The sequence below is a fragment of the Rhyacophila brunnea genome, unplaced genomic scaffold (genome assembly GCF_057557595.1).
Source record: "Rhyacophila brunnea isolate RB1 unplaced genomic scaffold, BYU_Rbru_1.0 scaffold_4, whole genome shotgun sequence".
NCBI lineage: Eukaryota > Metazoa > Arthropoda > Insecta > Trichoptera > Rhyacophilidae > Rhyacophila > Rhyacophila brunnea.
The window spans coordinates 17,339,559-17,358,388 of record NW_028233068.1 but is presented as its reverse complement, the minus strand read 5'-3'; the positions used below and the strand labels follow the sequence as shown (position 1 = coordinate 17,358,388).

At 34.8% G+C, this 18,830-nt stretch overlaps 1 protein-coding gene across 1 annotated transcript in view; it reads right to left on the bottom strand.

Annotated features, from left to right (window-relative positions):
- LOC147067013 (venom protease-like) overlaps positions 1–18,830 on the bottom strand; it is a 47,013-nt gene that overhangs the window by 22,984 nt on the left and 5,199 nt on the right. Inside the window, exons 2-3 of the mRNA XM_085954617.1 lie at positions 13,540–13,643; positions 6,058–6,289 (exon numbers count right to left, since the gene is read on the bottom strand). Coding sequence (XP_085810743.1) covers positions 6,058–6,289; positions 13,540–13,643 — 336 coding nt within the window. The remainder of the gene's footprint in view (positions 1–6,057; positions 6,290–13,539; positions 13,644–18,830) is intronic.

Below are 18,830 nucleotides of genomic sequence, written 5' to 3'. Positions count from 1 at the left end.
TGGGCAATCCTTATTTTCATGGAAGCCAGGACAATGTTGACAGCGCCTTTGTCTGGCACCGCCTCACTCATCAATGCGAGGACGTGGGCGGTACGCAGGTCTTTCCGAATCGTTTTGCTGGTCCGATTGCCGTGGAGGCCTTTTATCAACAGCCTCCGTAGTCTTATCAGATTTCATGTTAGTCTCTTGTACCGAACGCGGCTTCTCGCGCCAAGTATTTTGTGGTACGGGTCTCCTTTCATTGTTCGCCTTGGTGGCATTTGTAGTAGGTGGCACGGATGCCAGTGCTGACTTTAATGGACGAAGTGTATGAGCTACTTCAAGCAGCTCGTCCATCGTCTTCCATTTCTCTTGATTAACCCTTATTTGATCGCTCACGGTGAGTAAGTCATAAAAGGTTGAAGCCAGGGTTTCCGACTTCATTTCCGGAAGGAGTACCTCGGCTAATTCCATCTTCTTCAGGAGGAAACCATAAGCTCCCTCTTGAGATCCTTGCTCTTTATGTTCGAGCTCCGTTCGTTGAGCACGACGTCTTGAAGGCGATTCGAAGTGCTCTTTCAGGTCGTTACTAAACGACCGCCAACTGTCTGATGTGTCCAAGTCTTGGCCTCTCCTCTGAGCTGACGCATAGCCAACTCTGTCCAATTCTCAGCTGGGTACTTCACAGCTTCGCAATATTCTTTGCAGCGTCGGAGAAAAAGCTCAACGCTCTGCTTTGGGCTACCCTCATAGGTGGAATGGAGTTCCGGCTTAACATGGCACGGGGTACATACGGCCGGTTCTGGTTGTGCCATTTTTTGTTTGGGATCCGACGTGCTTACTTGCAAAAATGAATCCTCTTCGGGGAATACTTGCGCGTTTTTCAAGCCTTCTTCCAATATGAAGTCTTCTTTTACACTCGGACCCGGAACAGGGTTCGGCATAATTTCTTCGAATTCCTCCGTCCCCTGGAGTTGGAAGAAGCGGACCTTCAACCGTAAATTCATATAAAAATTCAGCTATCGATTGCGCCAATTTTCAGCTTCCTACGACCACCCGTTCGTCCGCAATCGACGTTTAAAGTATTTTGAGGGCATGCGCTGCTTGTCGCTGATAACCCTGAAGGCTTGCAGCTCCTGTTACAAGCGTCCAATCTTCTCCGTTTAAAATCTTATATTGTAATAGGTACAGGCCTTCATGTACCTATACCCATGACGTCACGGTAATTATGATAATTATCGAGATTTTAATGTACAAACTGAGCAGTTTTAGGGTTGAATGACAAAAATTTAAATATTGAACCTTGTATTTCTACGCTCGCGATGATTATCAACATAATTAGAGCACAATCCTTTTGGCTTTCTCGGATCTCCAAGTGGAAGACTGTTATTACATCCGAAGAGTGTGTTGGCCACGTCAATGCAATCTAAAACAACATAATATGTAATCATACATATACGGGTGAAATTCGGGAATCCATGTTAACGGTCTTAACGCATTATACCTACAAGGAAATATGATAAGACGATATTCGTTATATCTTTTGTGGTACATTTTTAAAATGACACTTGTATGGGAACTGCTCATCTAGTAGTATATCAATGTATGTAATATTATAATATTAATTATCAACTAGCGGAGCCAGCTGGCAACGGCCAGCGTCTCGCTTGATTGTTCAAATCATAGGGCCAATAAAAATAGAATCAGCTTAGAGAACCCTTCATCCAACAGTCCACTGTCCAGGCTAATGGTAATTAAGATGCATTTTGATATTTCTTCAAAATATCTTCGGGTACCTAGGTAATATTAGACGGTTACTTCTAAAAAAATAAATAGTCAGTTTGGCATTAAATTTTAGCTAATTTTTCACTTTTGCAAGGCTAGTTTTAATTTTCTGAAAATTGAGATTGTTGTGATAAAAAAATAAACATTTCATTTTTCGATGAAGCATGAATCCAATGGATTGATCAAATGGCTAACAACTATTTATCGTAAGAGTTTTTTTTAATATTACTTCCATTCTTTGATGTCAAGCAATAATATGGCGATTTATTTAATTGTTTAAACTAATTGTCCACCGGTGCCCCATTTTAAGATTTAAATGGTTTGCGAGAAGTATAATAATTGTGATGTATACTATAGGTATTGAGGATATTATAGAAAGTATTATTAAACAATATTACAATATATAATTTTTGACAGATCAATATAATTATTACTCTTTAATCTCTTCGATAATAACATACTAATCTCTTATCTAAACGCGACTTCAATGATTTTGTTAACACATTCACCAATTGCTTTTAATTTGCATCGAGAAAATCCTTAAAAACAATTTGATATTTTAAAAGATAAATGATTGAGAAAATTGTGTTTACCATTCGACACCATACTTCTTTTTACGTTTTCATTAATCTGTCACAAATAAATTGTAATATCGTTTAAACTTTCTATATAGGTATTTGATATATTATTATTTTCACATATCATAATTATTATTCTTTCAAACTTGTATTTAAAACGAGGCACTGATGGACAATCAGTTTAAACAACCAAAAAAACATACATATTTTAGTTCCTATGCCAAGCATATGGCCCCCCAAAGAATAAAAGTTATATAATATTAAAACCTCTTACGAGAAATAGTTGCTAGCCATTTGACGAATCCATTTTGTCCATGCTTCATCAAAAATATAAATTGTATTTAAAAATACAATTCAAATTTTTAATGTCACTATCTAAATGTCATAAAAATAAAACCATTTTTACAAAAGTGAAAAATTCAGTCAAGTTCGAATGGCACTGGCTCGGCTTCGATTCCCGGTGACTGACATGACCCGGCTCACGGCTAGCTCAATAATGCTACCGGGCCGTCACTGAGGAGACTAGTGATGAACTAGGAGAGGTGGATCTCCTTTGTAGTATCACAACTTTTGAATTCCCGAATAAAACTCTCAGCTGGTGTGGTGCCGAATTTATTCAGGTACTAGAGTTCACGGTCACACAATAAGGTTAACTGTCATTGTTCCCGTAATTAAATCTCATTAAAGTATCAGCAAACTATTTATTTGTTCACTATAGGATCTCTGTGAAATCTTTCACGAGTTCCCAAAAAGTCACACCTAATTCAGAAAATGTATACGCCGATATTCTTTGGATATTTTTAATTCGAGAAATATTTTCCCATAAGAAAGAAAATATAAATTATTCTTTGGTCACACAGTATTAGGTTTATAAAAAAGAATAGAAATTATTTTATTGTTGTTTATAAAGTTTATTTATGTTCACAGTACATTTACAAATATTTATTTGTGTTTACAGACTTGTTTACAAAAGGTTTGCTTAATGTTTACAAATTTATTTACTAAAATTTGTTTTTATGTTTATGAATTTGTTTACTAAAATTTATTTTATGATTATGTTTACTTAATAAAGTTTCAAAAATTTATTTTATAATTCCGAAAAAAGATTTGTAAAATTTATTATTACAAACTGAGTTTATTAATTTGTTTTATAAAACAAATCCGATCACGTAATTTATCCCGATTACGTCACCTCGTATGATGAGTAATGAAAAATGAAATTACTCCGCGAGCGCGTTACTATCGACAGATACGTGGTATTCGAGCTACGTTTTAGCGGCCGACGTCACTACCGACAGATACGTGTTATTCGCGCTACGTTTTGCGGCACACGTCACGACCGGCAGATACGAGATATTCGCGTTACTTTTTGCCCGTCGATGGGGACTTATTGTAGGTAAATTTCACGAATGTTACTGAGAACCGTATCTCGTATCCGCGGAAGGACTGCTGCTTAGTAGGAGATCGCTGGTGAGAAGTGTAGAAACTAATAATTTTACGGGAAAAGTGGTCGCCTTTTATACCCTTCGGATAGAGGTTTAACAGGAAACAGTCCGTAAGGGATAGCAGATGTATATCTTTCTCTCACGGGATAAATTTACATATATCTCCCGTTCCTGGCAACTTTCTAATAGAGATATCTTCTAATTAAATCGGGTTAAATTTACTCTACCTTATTTTCACAAAATAAAGTTTCAATAGGGGTGTTTCGATCACCCTCTAGAACAAGTCCCTTAAATACGCCGTTGCGATGACGTAAGCAAAATAGTTGATTTTATATGATTTTTTGTGTTCAAACGAAGGGGAAAGTTTCTAGCTTTCCATCGAGGTATCGGAATAAGTATTCGGGTACTAAATAAGGGAATGGCAGTCTTTAAATTTAAAATGTCAAAACGAAAGGTTGACACCCACGTACTAGTCCTTTCCACCACTCTTGGCCTTTTTAGGCCAATAGAATTTTACTAAGTTTTAATAAAACTATTTGGAGCCGCAGAAAACGTTTCATTCGATATTTACCTTTCAGACGAACATTATTACGTGAAAATACTATAATATTATACTTAACATTTCAACTTAAATATATAAATGCTTAATCCTAACAAGATGTTATACACGAGTAGTTACTAATTTATTTAATCTTGCATAGTGACTTTTATATAGTAATATGGATGTAACCTTGAATCTATTTTTACCTCGCGAGCCAGCACAGCTGGGCCGTAAATTCTAGTCGGACAGAATTCAGTTAAGGTTCAAGGTCACGCGTCAATTTGTATTTTTAGTTGCAGTATTTAATTCTTTTATTTACCCAAGATGCGATTAAGATTTATTATTATTTATGGGTAGAAACCCATCTATACCAGAATCTTAAGTTTTTCCAATCGTTACTTTTACAATATTCATTATAGTCAGCGAGTTATAGCATTAATAAAATCTATAATTATAATTACGCATCTATAGATATAGGTACGCGTTTACAGTATTTTTATAACGGTAGTTAGTTTCTATCTTGTATTGATAAAATTAGTGTTAAAATTCCTTATTCATAATTATACAGTATATAAATTTATAAATATTCAATTTTCTTTTCCAATTTTCATACACTTCCATTATTGCTATAAAAGTTATTGAAGCATGTACTTGCTAAATTTTACGTAAACAATCTCTCCCATAACTTATTTTCTAAGTTTAATGGAGATTTCCCGGAAATTATTTCCAAAATAGATCGCGCCCAAATCTACGCGACGTGTCATCTCGAGGCCTGTGGTCACAGCGTTCCAATTACACTGAGCAGTCTCGATTCTTGGAGGCGAAATTTTTTACGTAAAATTTTATTACATTTACAAAGAAAAGGTTAACAACATACATTTTACTTCCTAATACTAAACGATTACGCTACTGGTTACCTTTTCATGGTCTTTTTCGACCATTTCATTCTTGATTCTTCCATAGTTTAGAACCATGGGACTTATATATCCTGTCTGAACCGTGTCGTGAGGTTGTCGCAAGGCTATTGAGAAGTAGAATTGACTACAAGGCTAGATTTGTATAGTTATGTCGTTAAACCATACTCTGCCACAAACACTAACTGAAGGTCGGCGTTTCTGCTCGTGTCATGACGTTACAATAAATTTATGTAATTTTCTCAAAGCAGGGCTCAAAGTGGACCGGAGCGCCCAGGAGCGCCGTTCCGGTTCGTGACATAAGTAAAATTATCGCTCCGTCTCGTGGAAAAAATATGAGTATGAGCTAGATATACCATATAATAGAAAATCCAACATACATATTTTTATAAAATACACTATGAAAACATCTTCAGAGAATTGTCGAGCGCTCCTGTTCGTATACGTGTCTATTTCGAGCGCTGTCTCAAAGCCTGAGTGCTGTTTGTTTCACCTCTATTACTGCATTACTGTTTCACTAGATTATTGTCATTGGGCCTCATGGGTTGTTCTAATATTAAAAATAATATTTTATATACCTATATGCACGTTATTGTTTAAAAAAAACAATCGGCGTTTGCTGGTTTATTTTGTGTTTATTCTAATCAATTCGATGACTTTCTACGATGAATAGAAATTTTAACACAAATAAATTAACAGTTACATGATGTACTCGTAAGTATCTAGTTATTTAGTGAAAAAAGAATACTACTTCATAATTATATTTATCAATAATTATTTGTATTCTTAAATGAATGGTTTCAAAACAATCTTACAATCCCATGATTTTTGACCAGTCTTCGGTGGTAATTGTGGACATCCGTCTTTCGAAGGCGGTGAGACAAGATTGGTTGTGGTAGTCTTGCTTGTAGTAGTAGTAGTGCTTGGGAGAGCTTCCAAAGGCGATCGTCCGGGTGGGGCAAGAGTGGTTGTGGTAGTTGCAGTGTTTGGGGGAACCCCGCTGTCGCAACACACAATAGTTGGACCAGTATCGCTGGATCCACAAAACTGAAAGATAGAAGAAGAAAAATCTAAATCACATTATATTTTTAACCTAAACGGAGAACATGGTCGTCCACAGGGTAGGGGTAATATTAGCAGACTTTTTTACGAGGGATGACTGATAGCCACTCGCCAAAACAGGTAGTTTATTGTACTGATTGTAATGATTCATACAAAGACTATTGATGTAGACTCCTGGACTGACTGGAAGTCAAAAAATAAGTGGAATGCATCTGATTTATGTTCATAGCATTTTCCCATGATTGCTTGTAGGGTAAAAACTTGATTGGTGGTCGACATAACCTCGGACTTAATAAAAACGTGGTATATTTGGTTCAATGTGTTCTCGTATAGAGACCTCCATATACCTTTTCATGTGTATTTATATCAAAATGCTTGCGTCGTGCCAATCACCATGTTCTGAAACGCTGCAAAATCTAAATACTTATGACCATAATCTTTGATGGTTCCATGTAGAGTATTTTTACCAATAGTGGGTAGAAATATTATTTCTTTACCTATTTTCTCGCCGCGAGCTGACTTTAGGGGGGACATGCTCAGCGTAGGTGAAAATGGAGCATTTATTGCATTTTCAAAGCACAACCCTGGACATTTCTTAAACGTTGTAGATAATCTGTTTATATAATTTTGAAGCCTAATTATCCTTTATATTTATTTTAAACATTTGATGACTGCATAAAGTATTTTTATTACATAAAATAGTGTTCTTTTAAACCTCTCGCTCTAATGTTTTAGAATATAGTAATATTTCAGTACATCCATGTGCAGTGGTGTTAAATTTTTTTGTGTTTATTAATTTTTAAACGCATTTATAAAACCATTAGTATAATTTATGTCGAGATTATTATAGTAAAATATTTACGATAAAAAATTATATTGATAATCTCTGTGATCCCAAATTTGACAAGAATTAGGCATTTTATTATTCAAAAAATGGACAAGATTAACACAATTTAAGATAATTCTAAAGAAATTAATTATAAGCTATGTCTTTGACCATTCAAGTGTGATAAACATTTTACGAATATTAATTGCTTTTTAATAATTATTGACCTAAGAATAAGTAGTGTTTTTTTGAAATACGCCATTTCTTTTGGCATTCCTCAGTGGTTAAGCTACAACATACGGCCGTAGCCATAAATTGACAAACTAAAACTAAAGTAGGGAGTAAGATTATGTTAACGCGCGTGTTTTCTTTCTTCATTTTCTGATTTCGATTCTTCCATTTCTGCAGCACTCGACTTCAATCATACGATGTTTTCTCATATTAACGAATCACAGCGTAGAAGCCGCCATATTGCATATGCGACTAATCATATTTTGCACGGTAGCTGTGAGCTGTCACTTCAGTGACAGTATTGTTTAAAGAGGTTGTGTTTTTAACAAGACGTTAATAAACTTTAATTTATTATAACAATTTACGATGCAAGAAGATAGTAAGCACCATATCGAAGTTGGCCAAGCCAATAATGTATAATAATAATAAATAAGCCGATAATGGTTCTAGAAAAATAAATTTTACAGGTGGGAAACCATCTGAAGCAAAAAAAAAAGATATTCTATATCATATTTTTATTGTTGTTTTAATTTAATAAAACGAAATTTTTTTTAGTACTTATTCCACTTTTAATAAATAGATTAGGACCGGTTTCGTACGCCTCAGACGGACATTTTCAAGTTCAGTTGAAAGTTGAAAATGTCCCTCTGAGGCGGACGAAACCGGTCCTAATCTATTTATTTAAAGTGGAATAAGTACTAAAAAAAAGAAGAAAAAAATGCGTTTTATTAAATTAAAACAACAATACAATGCAGTTCCATCATGAATTGACAGTTAACAAAATAAAAGAAATCACATTTTTATACCTGGACAAAAGAAAAAGCCGGGAAAGGTAGTCAAGAAATATCTTCAGCTTTGCTGCACCATTTAAGAAATATGGATTTCCAAGGGAAAAAATTATTTCGACTGTTTTGTGATGATTGCATTGCACAAATGCTAAAAAAAGCAAACTATTTTGACATCGGAGGAATGCCAAGAAGTGTATAAACGAATCGGCCCAGTGTGCTGGGTGAAGACTGGAACATAGTGGACACTAAGTCACTGAATAAACTGTATAAAGACTTCCCATGAATTAGTGATTTAAAACGAATATCACTAAAAGTAGAAATAACACCACGTGGCCTAAAACGTGTACTGGTCAAAGGAAATACAAATTTTCATTATATTAGCGACAGCCCGAAAGAATACAGTTACTTGGTGAAGAAAGGTATATCTTATTCACATTTGCAACGAGTTCAATGAGACACCTTGCCCTTATCACATTTCATATCCCAAGAGAAGAAAAATGATATAAAAGTAATGTTTGTGCGACTGGAAGAATCTAGGAGATGGAGGACTAGAATGGTACAAAAAATACTTTTTGATAAACCATCGGCCAATATCGAAAAGCAGAAGGTCATGTGACTGTGTGGAGCCAGAACCTTTTACTATTTAACAATCTGTACATAATATCATACAATATGCTCCCTAATAAATTTTATTAAAATAATATATGATATAAATGAAATGCCCTGATTTTCATTCAAATGATGTTTTGTCCTAGTAAGAAAACATTCGAATAGTGTTTTGTCCACAAGTTTCATGCAAATCATGTTTTGTCCAAATTTCAAATCAAAAAATGAACCACTTCCACGAATTAATTAGATTAAGTATACAACATACCAGGATTAAAATTCTTTCCTTAAGGGGGGACATGCTCGTCGAAGGTCAAAATTGAGTTTTTATTGTATTTTCAAACCATGATCCTGGACACTCCTTAAACGTTGTAGATAATCTCTTTATATAATTTTGAAGCCTTATTATCCTTTATAGTTATTTTAAACATTTGATGACTGCATAAAGTATTTTTGTTACATAAAATAGTATTCTTTTAAACCTCTCGCTCTAATGTTTTAGAATATAGTCATATTTCGGTACATAACTGTGCAGTGGTGTTAAGATTTTTTACATTTATTAATTTTTAAACGCATTTATAAAACCATTAGCATAATTTATTACGAGATAATTTTTGTAAAATATTCACGATAAAAAATTATATTGATAATCTCTGTGATCCCAAATTTGACAAGAATTAGGCATTTTATTATTCAAAAAATCGGCAAGATTAACACATTTCAAGATGATTCTAAAGATATTTATTATAAGCTATGTCTTTGAACATTCAAGTGTGATAAACATCTTATGAATAATGATTGCTTTATAATAATTATTGACCTAAGAATAAGGTAGTGTTTTTTTGAAATACGCCATTTCTTTTGTCAATCCCCAGTAGTTAAGCTACAACATACGGCCGTAGCCATAAATTGACACACTATAATTAAAGTAGGGAGTAAAATGATATTGACGCGCGTGTTTGAACATGTACTGTTAAAAAAAAAAGTAAAAAAAAATCGGTTAGGTACATGTTCAAACACGCGCGTTAACATAATTTTACTCCCTACTTTAATTATAGTTTGTCATTTTATGGCTACGGCCGTATGTTGTAGCTTAACCACTAGGGAATGACAAAAGAAATGGCGTATTTCAAAAAAACACTACCTTATTCTTAGGTCAATAATTATTATAAAGCAATCATTATTCATAAGATTTTTATCACACTTGAATGGTCAAAGACATAGCTTATAATAAGTATCTTTAGAATCATCTTCAAATGTGTTAATCTTGCCGAGTTTTTGAATAATAAAATGCCTAATTCTTGTCAAATTTGGGATCACAGAGATTATCAATATAATTTTTTATCGTGAATATTTTACAAAAATTATCTCGTAATAAATTATGCTAATGGTTTTATAAATGCGTTTAAAAATTAATAAATGTAAAAAATCTTAACACCACTGCACAGTTCTGTACCGAAATATGACCATATTCTAAAACATTAGAGCGAGAGGTTTAAAAGAATACTATTTTATGTAACAAAAATACTTCATGCAGTCATCAAATGTTTAAAATAACTATAAAGGATAATAAGGCTTCAAAATTATTTAAATAGATTATCTACAACGTTTAAGGAGTGTCCAGGATCATGGTTTGAAAATACAATAAAAACTCAATTTTGACCTTCGACGAGCATGTCCCCCCTTTAAAAAAACACTTTGAGTACATAGGCTAGGTCAGTGGTCGGTAAACCCATTAGTCAAAAGAGCCAAATATCAACAGTACAACGATTTAAATTTTTTCTGAGAGCCAAATTTCTTAAACTTAAAGTATATATATGTAGTGAGGAGTATGGGTTTACATAGGGTGTTGATTTATACTTTTCACTTAACACTGATTCAGGGACATTAAGTAACAATTAATTATTAACAACATATTTTGTGAACGCACGATTTGGCACGAAAAAGGTAGCAAGTTGTATTTTTAGAGGCAACGTTCGAGGTTCAAGGGTAGGTTACCGACTGACCGTACCTACACTCGATCCTTCGTCCGCCCAGAAACAGATAACGGTAACTTTCTTTTTGTTTGTTTCGCTGTGAATCCTGGTCTAGCCTTGACTCATTTACAGTTACAATAATATTATCATTATATTTCCAACTCTGTCGATTGGAAGATTTTTGATGGCGGATTTAGGCATTATGATATTTGGTATCAGTAGGTACATTGTTCAGTAATTTAATTAACTTTAATCAAAGTTTTACATCTTAATTAAACTATAAGTCATCATCAGGGGCGCAACAACTCGGTGTGGGTCCTGGCCTCCTCCAACAGCTCCCTCCACCTGTCCCTATCCAGTGTGGCAGCTTTCTAATTTGGTACCCCCAGAATACGGCAGTCACTGGCAACTGCATCCAACCAACGAATTTTTGGCCTCCCTCTTCTTCTACGTCTTATTGGATTGCTGGACATCACTCTCTTTGCTAGTTCATTGTCATTCATACGGTGCACATGACCAAGCCATTGCAGTCTCCCAATCTTAATTGATTGAACTGCGCTGCAATCTTCGTACAGCCCGTAGAGCTCAGCATTATATCTTCGCCTCCAATTGGTGCCATCCCTGATCGGTCCATATATACGGCGGAGAATTTTTCTTTCAAAGATGTTCAGGGCTCGTTCATTTCGCAGAGTTGATTTCCAGGTTTCCGATGCATATGTGAGCACTGGCTATACAAGTGTCTTGTAAAGAGTGCTTTTAGTTCGATGAGATGGTATGCGGGACTTAAAATGTCTTAACAGGCCAAAGTAGCATTTATTCGCAGACATGATTCTCTTGTTGATTTAAAATAAAAAAAATTAAAATATTATTAAACTATAAGTACATTGAATAAAACTTGATATCATACTTAAAAATGATTGTTTTTATTGATACAAATTAAATTGTAAGTAAAGTATCCATACAATTTAATAATGACAAACACTTAATATCCATCTCCTTAAAAAGTTTGGGGAAGTCAGGTTTGTATGTTGTTGTTTTTAATTTTGGGCATGATTCCAGGTTCTCATCAATAATATAACTTCTCAATTTACTCTTGATAAGGTTCATGCTTGAAAAAGATTGTTCGCATGAATATGTAGAGCCGGAAAATGAAAGTACGGCAAACGTTACTTTTTTCAACTGATCATATGAGTCAGGAATACTATTCGAGGTATTAAAAATCATCATGTTTTCCTCCTCCAGGTCTTTCAAACCAGACTGATTATACTGTGAACCATGTTCATATTTGTTTTTCTCCAATATGTCCAATCAGCACAGAGACGTTAAAATTTAGAGCTCCATAATTCTTTATTTTTAAATCCAGCAATTGCATTTCAAAGTTGCCAATGTCAACATTACGGGGGAAAAAAATAATTCTGTTACCTCAGCATTAAGAGGTTTTTTTTTTTTTAAGAAAGACTGACATCGCTTTGTTGTTTCTGAATTCCTAAAATCTGTTGAGAAAAGCTTCCCTCTTATTTAAAATTGTTGTTTTGAAATAGCAAATGTCAATCTTAGCAGAATGATTTTTTTGGCGATGTTAGCAATGATTCTTTTGCGAAATCTTGAGCAAAAAGGGATAATTTGTCTTCGAATGAAATAACCTCTTCTAACATCGAAAAAAATATTGTGTTTCCTTCCCCCCGCAGTTTACGATTAAGCTGATTTAGATGAGACGGACCGACGTACTTTGTTATGCAGCAAAAGATCTGCGTACTCACTCTCCATTACAACTAAAAAACCTTTAAATTGGCGACAATTAAGAGCTTTAGCTATAACGGAGTTGATAATCATAATCACAAATTCCATAACTTGCAAATTTCTTCTGGAAATGTTTGCGCATAAACCGCTTCTTGGCGAATGAAAGCAAGTATCTCGTGATTATTTTTTTCTTTCAAAATAGCAACACAACCTTTTAATTACCCCAGTCGTACTCTTCGCTCTGTCTGTTGATAATTGACACAATTTTGTTGAGTGGATTATAGTGTTTTTCCATGCACTCAATTAAAGCATTATCCTCTCCACGTACTTGACCTTTGAGTGGCAAAAATCCTAAAAGTTCTTCTTTAAGACCGGTAGATGAAATAAATCGTACCAATTTGTGCTGTATCATGTATGTAACAAGACTGTTATTGATAAAGCTGAAACTAATTTAAGATCTTCGACTTACTGGACTTACTGGATATTCGAAGATATTTCGACTGTTCTATTTTTCACTATTTTAGTCCGATCGTGGTCATTTGTGGTAGAGCCACACTCAAGGGGCCAAAGAGCCGCAGTTTGCCGACCACTGGGCTAGGTTATTAAACAATATGTTTTTCATGATTATCTTAACTCAGCATCTGTGGGACAAATCACTTTTTGAATGTTTGCTCCTTAAATATCAACCATTCACGAGAGCAAAAAACCAGTGAAAAAATGTGTAGGAAAAACCGATCACATTATGCAAATGATATTTAAATTATAAATTACATCTTTAAATTACAAATCATATAAATATATACTCATATTTATCATGAAATCTCATAACATCTTTATCGTACCAGGAAATAATAATCAAAATGTGTTTTTCCACCTTATGTTTGAGTACTAAAATAAAACATCTAGATTTTGTGACTTGTTTTGTTCCACGTATTTTTTTCTTTGAAATAGGTACTACATAGTACGGCATGATGTTTTTTAACGCTAATTTGAAGACAGAAATAATCAATTTTAAATTGACAATAATTGAAGACAAAGAAGAAAGCACAAACATTTTTTCATAGTTACCTGAGGGCCGATTCCTCGTCTTATGTTAGCAATAGCCGCTCGACAGGTTTCGATTTTGATACAAGTTCCTACGTTTGCGGTTCGCGCAAAAATGCAGCCATCACCTATTTTAGAAAAAAAAATGATTAACATCATACTGTATGTTAGACATATTATATTGTAATTAATGCGCGATGCACTTAGTTGCTTAGAAGACACGATTACAGACGACAAATGCCATTTGTGATACTATTAAATTTGAGTGACCGATGGTCCAAAATTGGTAAATGCTCTGAAAGTAAATAATTAGTAATTATCAACACATGGATACTACCGACGACGACACTAATGACGATAAAAATACAACGGATATACTCGTAGATGATGTTAGAATAATAATAATATGATTCGTTGTATATAATAATATTATTATCAATATTATCATAATCAAATATGTTTCCACTCAGACATCCACTCAAATGAAGCTCATTTTAAAATAAATATTAGGTAGGTTGATGCATAAGTTCTTGCCATTTTAAAGGTATGTACTTACTTATTTGTAAAAGGTTGTCTTTTGTTGTTGTGTTTTTCCTTAAAAGGTAGAGGATGTACCTTGATTTGGCCAGTTTCAACAGTCGATCGTGTGTCAGCCACAAAAAAATTAGCAATAGCCCAGAATATGAAAGTCACCGAAGAATTCGCTCGACATTTTGACTATCTGTGGATCAATCCTCGCCAGACAAAATAAGGTTTCATTCTTGGATCGAATTATAAACAGGTGATGAAAATTGAATCGTTTACAACAATGTTTCGCGAAAACGACAATGGTCAATCTCTGGAGCAGCATCCCTCTCTACCCATAAAGACGAAATGCACAAAACGATGTGTAATGGTGGGAACTTATAATCTTCTTAGAACTTAAAATCAAATGGAACAATAATGCCGTCAAGTATAGTCAACGATTGAACAATTTAAGCTAGACATTCATTTAAAAAACGACCGCATTTGATGAACAAAAATGGTGTTATTTTTACTATCAGAATTAATCTTACAGCATCCGCCATACTCCCCGGATTTGGCACCAATCCCGAGCCACTAACTATATTTTTCGACTTGGTAATTTAAATTTTTTCCATTAATTCTTTTAACCTGGCATTTATAGGCCCATGTTCACACCAATTCATCCACAAATGTTCGGACTTGTACACTGGTGGCAGGCAAGTCTCGTCAGCCACTATAGTAAATATTATTGATATTGAACCCTTAGTATATTTTGTGATTCTTTTCGGATATTTTACACCTCTTTATAAATGCATTTTGAAGTTCCAGGATTATCGCTCAGGCTAGTTTCGTCATGGTTTTTTTTCAAATTGTTTTTCAAAATTTTTCAAATTTCAAACTTTTTCAAATCCATCCTTCATTTTCTCCGCTCGTGCTCTTTTGATGTTTTGAGTGCTTGCTCTATATTGTAATTTTTTCACGATTGCGTTCGATGAATGAATTTACCCACTTTTCTCCCGGTGGACTTCCATGTTCTGCTATTTTTATGTCACTCAAGTCAAGCCAAGTTTAGTTAGAGGGCTCCCATAATAACTGGAAGCAATTGCTACTTCCACTAGCTGTGCTTCTTCAATTTAGATAGTTTGCAAGTATAGTACAGTTTCAATTGTTTTTATTTACTTTATTTAAATATATTGTTTTTGGAATACTGAACTTTTTCTCTGCTTGGTAAGAAAACATCTCTTTATTTTCCACCAATTCTGCAACTGCTGCTAATTGTTCATCTGTATAATCTCTCTAGCGCATTGCGCCAATTTTTCGACGTTTCCCTGTACCGTTAATAGTTATGCGCTCTAGAAAAAAAGTTACGTCTATAATATTACCTATGGAGAGTATAATATAATTATTATAACTAATGCAGCAAAAATCCTATTTCAAGTAATAGTTAAAAAAAAATATTTGAAATTAACTTGTGCCAGCCCTGGATTGAAATTAAGGTACTAAAAAACTTACTACATGACTCTTCCCTTCTTTACCTGTCATCAAAAAACTATTTTTTTATGTTTTATATAATTTTTTATCTTATCTTATAAACAAGGATATTTCCAAACACGTCTATTATTTAAAAATCAATATTTGTTTGTTTGTTCGTATTTTATACGCTGCCATACCGTTCATCCGATTGCGATAAAACTTTGTCAACGTATTGCTTGTACTTGCGTGAAGGTTATAGGCTATATCTTATATATAAAAATGAATGTCTGTCTGTCTGTCTGTGCCGTATGCGTTCCTATACCATTCATCCGATTGCGATGAAACTTTGGTGAGTTGTTGTGTGCACGCCCGCGAAAATTTCTGAATTAGAAAATCATCTTCTTCTTCTATTCGTATGCGTTTCTATACCATTCATTTGATTGCGATGAAACTTTTGTCAGTTGTTGTGCGCACACCTGCGAAGGTTTTTAAATTAGTATTATATAAAATATAAAGTTTTTTGTTTGTTTTGAATTTTTTACTACATGTTAATACTATTAATAACGTTTGCATATTTTGGATTCGATTTTAATTTAGTGTTCTTTTGTTTGACCCTTTCTTCTATTAGAATTACTTCCATATTGCCATACCGTATTACAGAGATATTTTAATATTAAAAAGATAATTACTTTTTTTATTTTTTAAATATCTAAGATAAATGTATCCACGAAGCGTCCCTGTGCGAAGCCGGGTACTTCAGCTTGTATATTATAAAAACCACTAACCTCCAATAGGTAGTTTGGCCTCCATAGCAAAAGTTTACAGAGCACTCGGTTCTTCAACAATTCCCGCCTTTTATAAACTTATCTGTCAAAGTATCAGTAATGGACTCGAAAAGTTTAAGTTGTGCGGTGGCTTGAAGAGCTAGAATCCCCTCCTCTCGTGTTTCAGTATTCATTCCCCTCACCTTGAAAGCATTTGACGTTTCTTATAAGTGCGCGGTATCAGTCATTTAGACGTGTTAATAATGGCATTAATGGCAAAAGTTTTGAAAAGTGGCGGCAGAAAGATTATAAGTCATCATATCTCCTACGGTGAAGAAGAAAATGACAAAATAAACTCATTCGGCTCTTCAACAACTAAAATAAGAGTTGCCGCGATGGCAGGTATAAAACACACTTAAAATTTGAAAGTTGCTATATAAAATGCTAGTTATTGGGAAAAATGTACTTATATCACTGTATTTGAAATTTGCGAAAATATATATCTACCTATTCAAGGAAGTCGGAAATAATATCTTCCAATCCTAGAAATACTCTCACAATACTTCTAAATCGGAAACAATACGAGCGCCGCCGCCAAGCCATACGTTAAACTTTTCGGTCTCTAGTGACAAACACCTTTTTTCAATGTTGCCATAAAAAGATAATCTATTTACCCAATTTATTCTGAAGTTGTCAGACTTTTCAAAATAAAACTGGAAGGTATTGTTTAATAGCAATCCACTCAAGGCAAAGTTGGGACAGCAGGCTAAGTTACGGCGTTTGACGGTACTGCAAAATGTTCTTAATGGTAAAAAAATAGTTCATAATAATCCGAAGGTTTTTATAGATATGAAATAAATAAATTGATTAATATATGGGAGACAGTCATACCTAACAATGGGCATTATATTATTATATTTAAAGAAACAACGTTTATTCCAATATAATAATATAATGCCCATTGTTAGGTTACTCATCAAGAAGTCCCTCAATCCCAGGGATATTGGGGTACAAATAACGGAAATTAGAAACATCAGAAACGGATTTTCGTACAGCCCCGCTCTGAGGACGAGGCCAAGCGTCTTGTCAGCGCTCTGGGGACCTCAGAGACTGCTCTGAGAGTTAAACTCGCAGGAAAAAAAGCAGCATCGCATTATCATTTTTAATATGCCGGCTTCCACTACAGAACCCCAGCTTCGGGAGGCGATTTACAACTCTACAAGAGAGCAGACGGGTCTATCTGAGGAGGCCTACCAGGCCGTACGCCTCAGCCACAAGGCGGGTCTCAGGACTGGCAGATGCCATTATATCACTTATGTAACTGCCGTGGTGTGGTCTGCTCTCATTGCAGATGACAGACTGTACATGGGGTGGGACTCTTTCCTATCCCAGAACTATCTAGGGGTAACCAAGTGTAATAAATGCCAATTATATGGGCACATGGCCAAATCATGCTCGGCAAAAGACGTCACCTGTTCTAGCTGTACCGAAACAGGCCACGACCGTGCGGACTGCCTCGTGGAGGAATCTTCTCCAAAATGCGTTGCCTGCCGCCGTCACAAGCGGCCATATGACCACCCGACCCATAGTGTAACATGTCCGGCTCGCCCGTACGCGGAGCAGAGGGAGCGATCAATGACGGACTACTCAAATGAAATCCCTCACCCACCCACAGCATGACTCGCTCATAATAAGCTTAAGCATCATTCAACAACCCCCGCACCTTGGTCATGCCAGATTTATTATCAAAATGTACAAGGCTTAAAAACTAAAGTAAATACATTTAAAGAGGGTATATTGTGTCCCCGGCTATCGATAATTGCTCTTAGGGAAACATGGCTCGACGACACCATATCGGCCAATGAGCTGTTCGGCATTGAATATTTTATACATAGAACAGACCGTCAAAATGGTAGACGAGGTGGGGGCGTTTTGCTGGCAATTAGAAATGGGGTAGCATTATCCACACAGACTTTATATCCACTCAGATCAAATATGAGTGAATATGATTTTGATTTTAATTTGTTGAAAGTAAATTTTAATTTTTGTTCACTGTACTTGGCCGCTGTATACTTCCCTCCCAGCAGCTCAGCGACTACATCGCACCCCCAGTAAAATACTGTCGTAAGTCTGAAATGGGCGTTTTCGAGTTATGGATGTGGTTGGATTCGTATTTTTTTTTGCTATTTTAATAAAATACTATCGTATCTCAAACTCAAATAGTGTCGGAGAGAAAGCACTTAATACAGTACATTACTTTCCGAAAACTTTTGAATAGATAATAAAATAGTGTTGTAACTAAGTTACGACAGTATTTTACAAGAAGCTTTCTAAAAAACTAAAACAATACTTTTCAAAAAAATACTGTTGTAACTCTGTTACTACAGGAAAATCTTGAGATACAGCGTAATTTTCTCACTAATTGCATGGATATTATTGTTCCAAAGTATTCAAACAAAAAAAACTGGAAGCAGCAGAGGCAACAATTTTTGTTATCAACAATTAAATGGAAGTAAAATACAAGAAGTATGCAAAAAATACTTTATCAACACATTTGGGGTGAGTGAAAGGTAC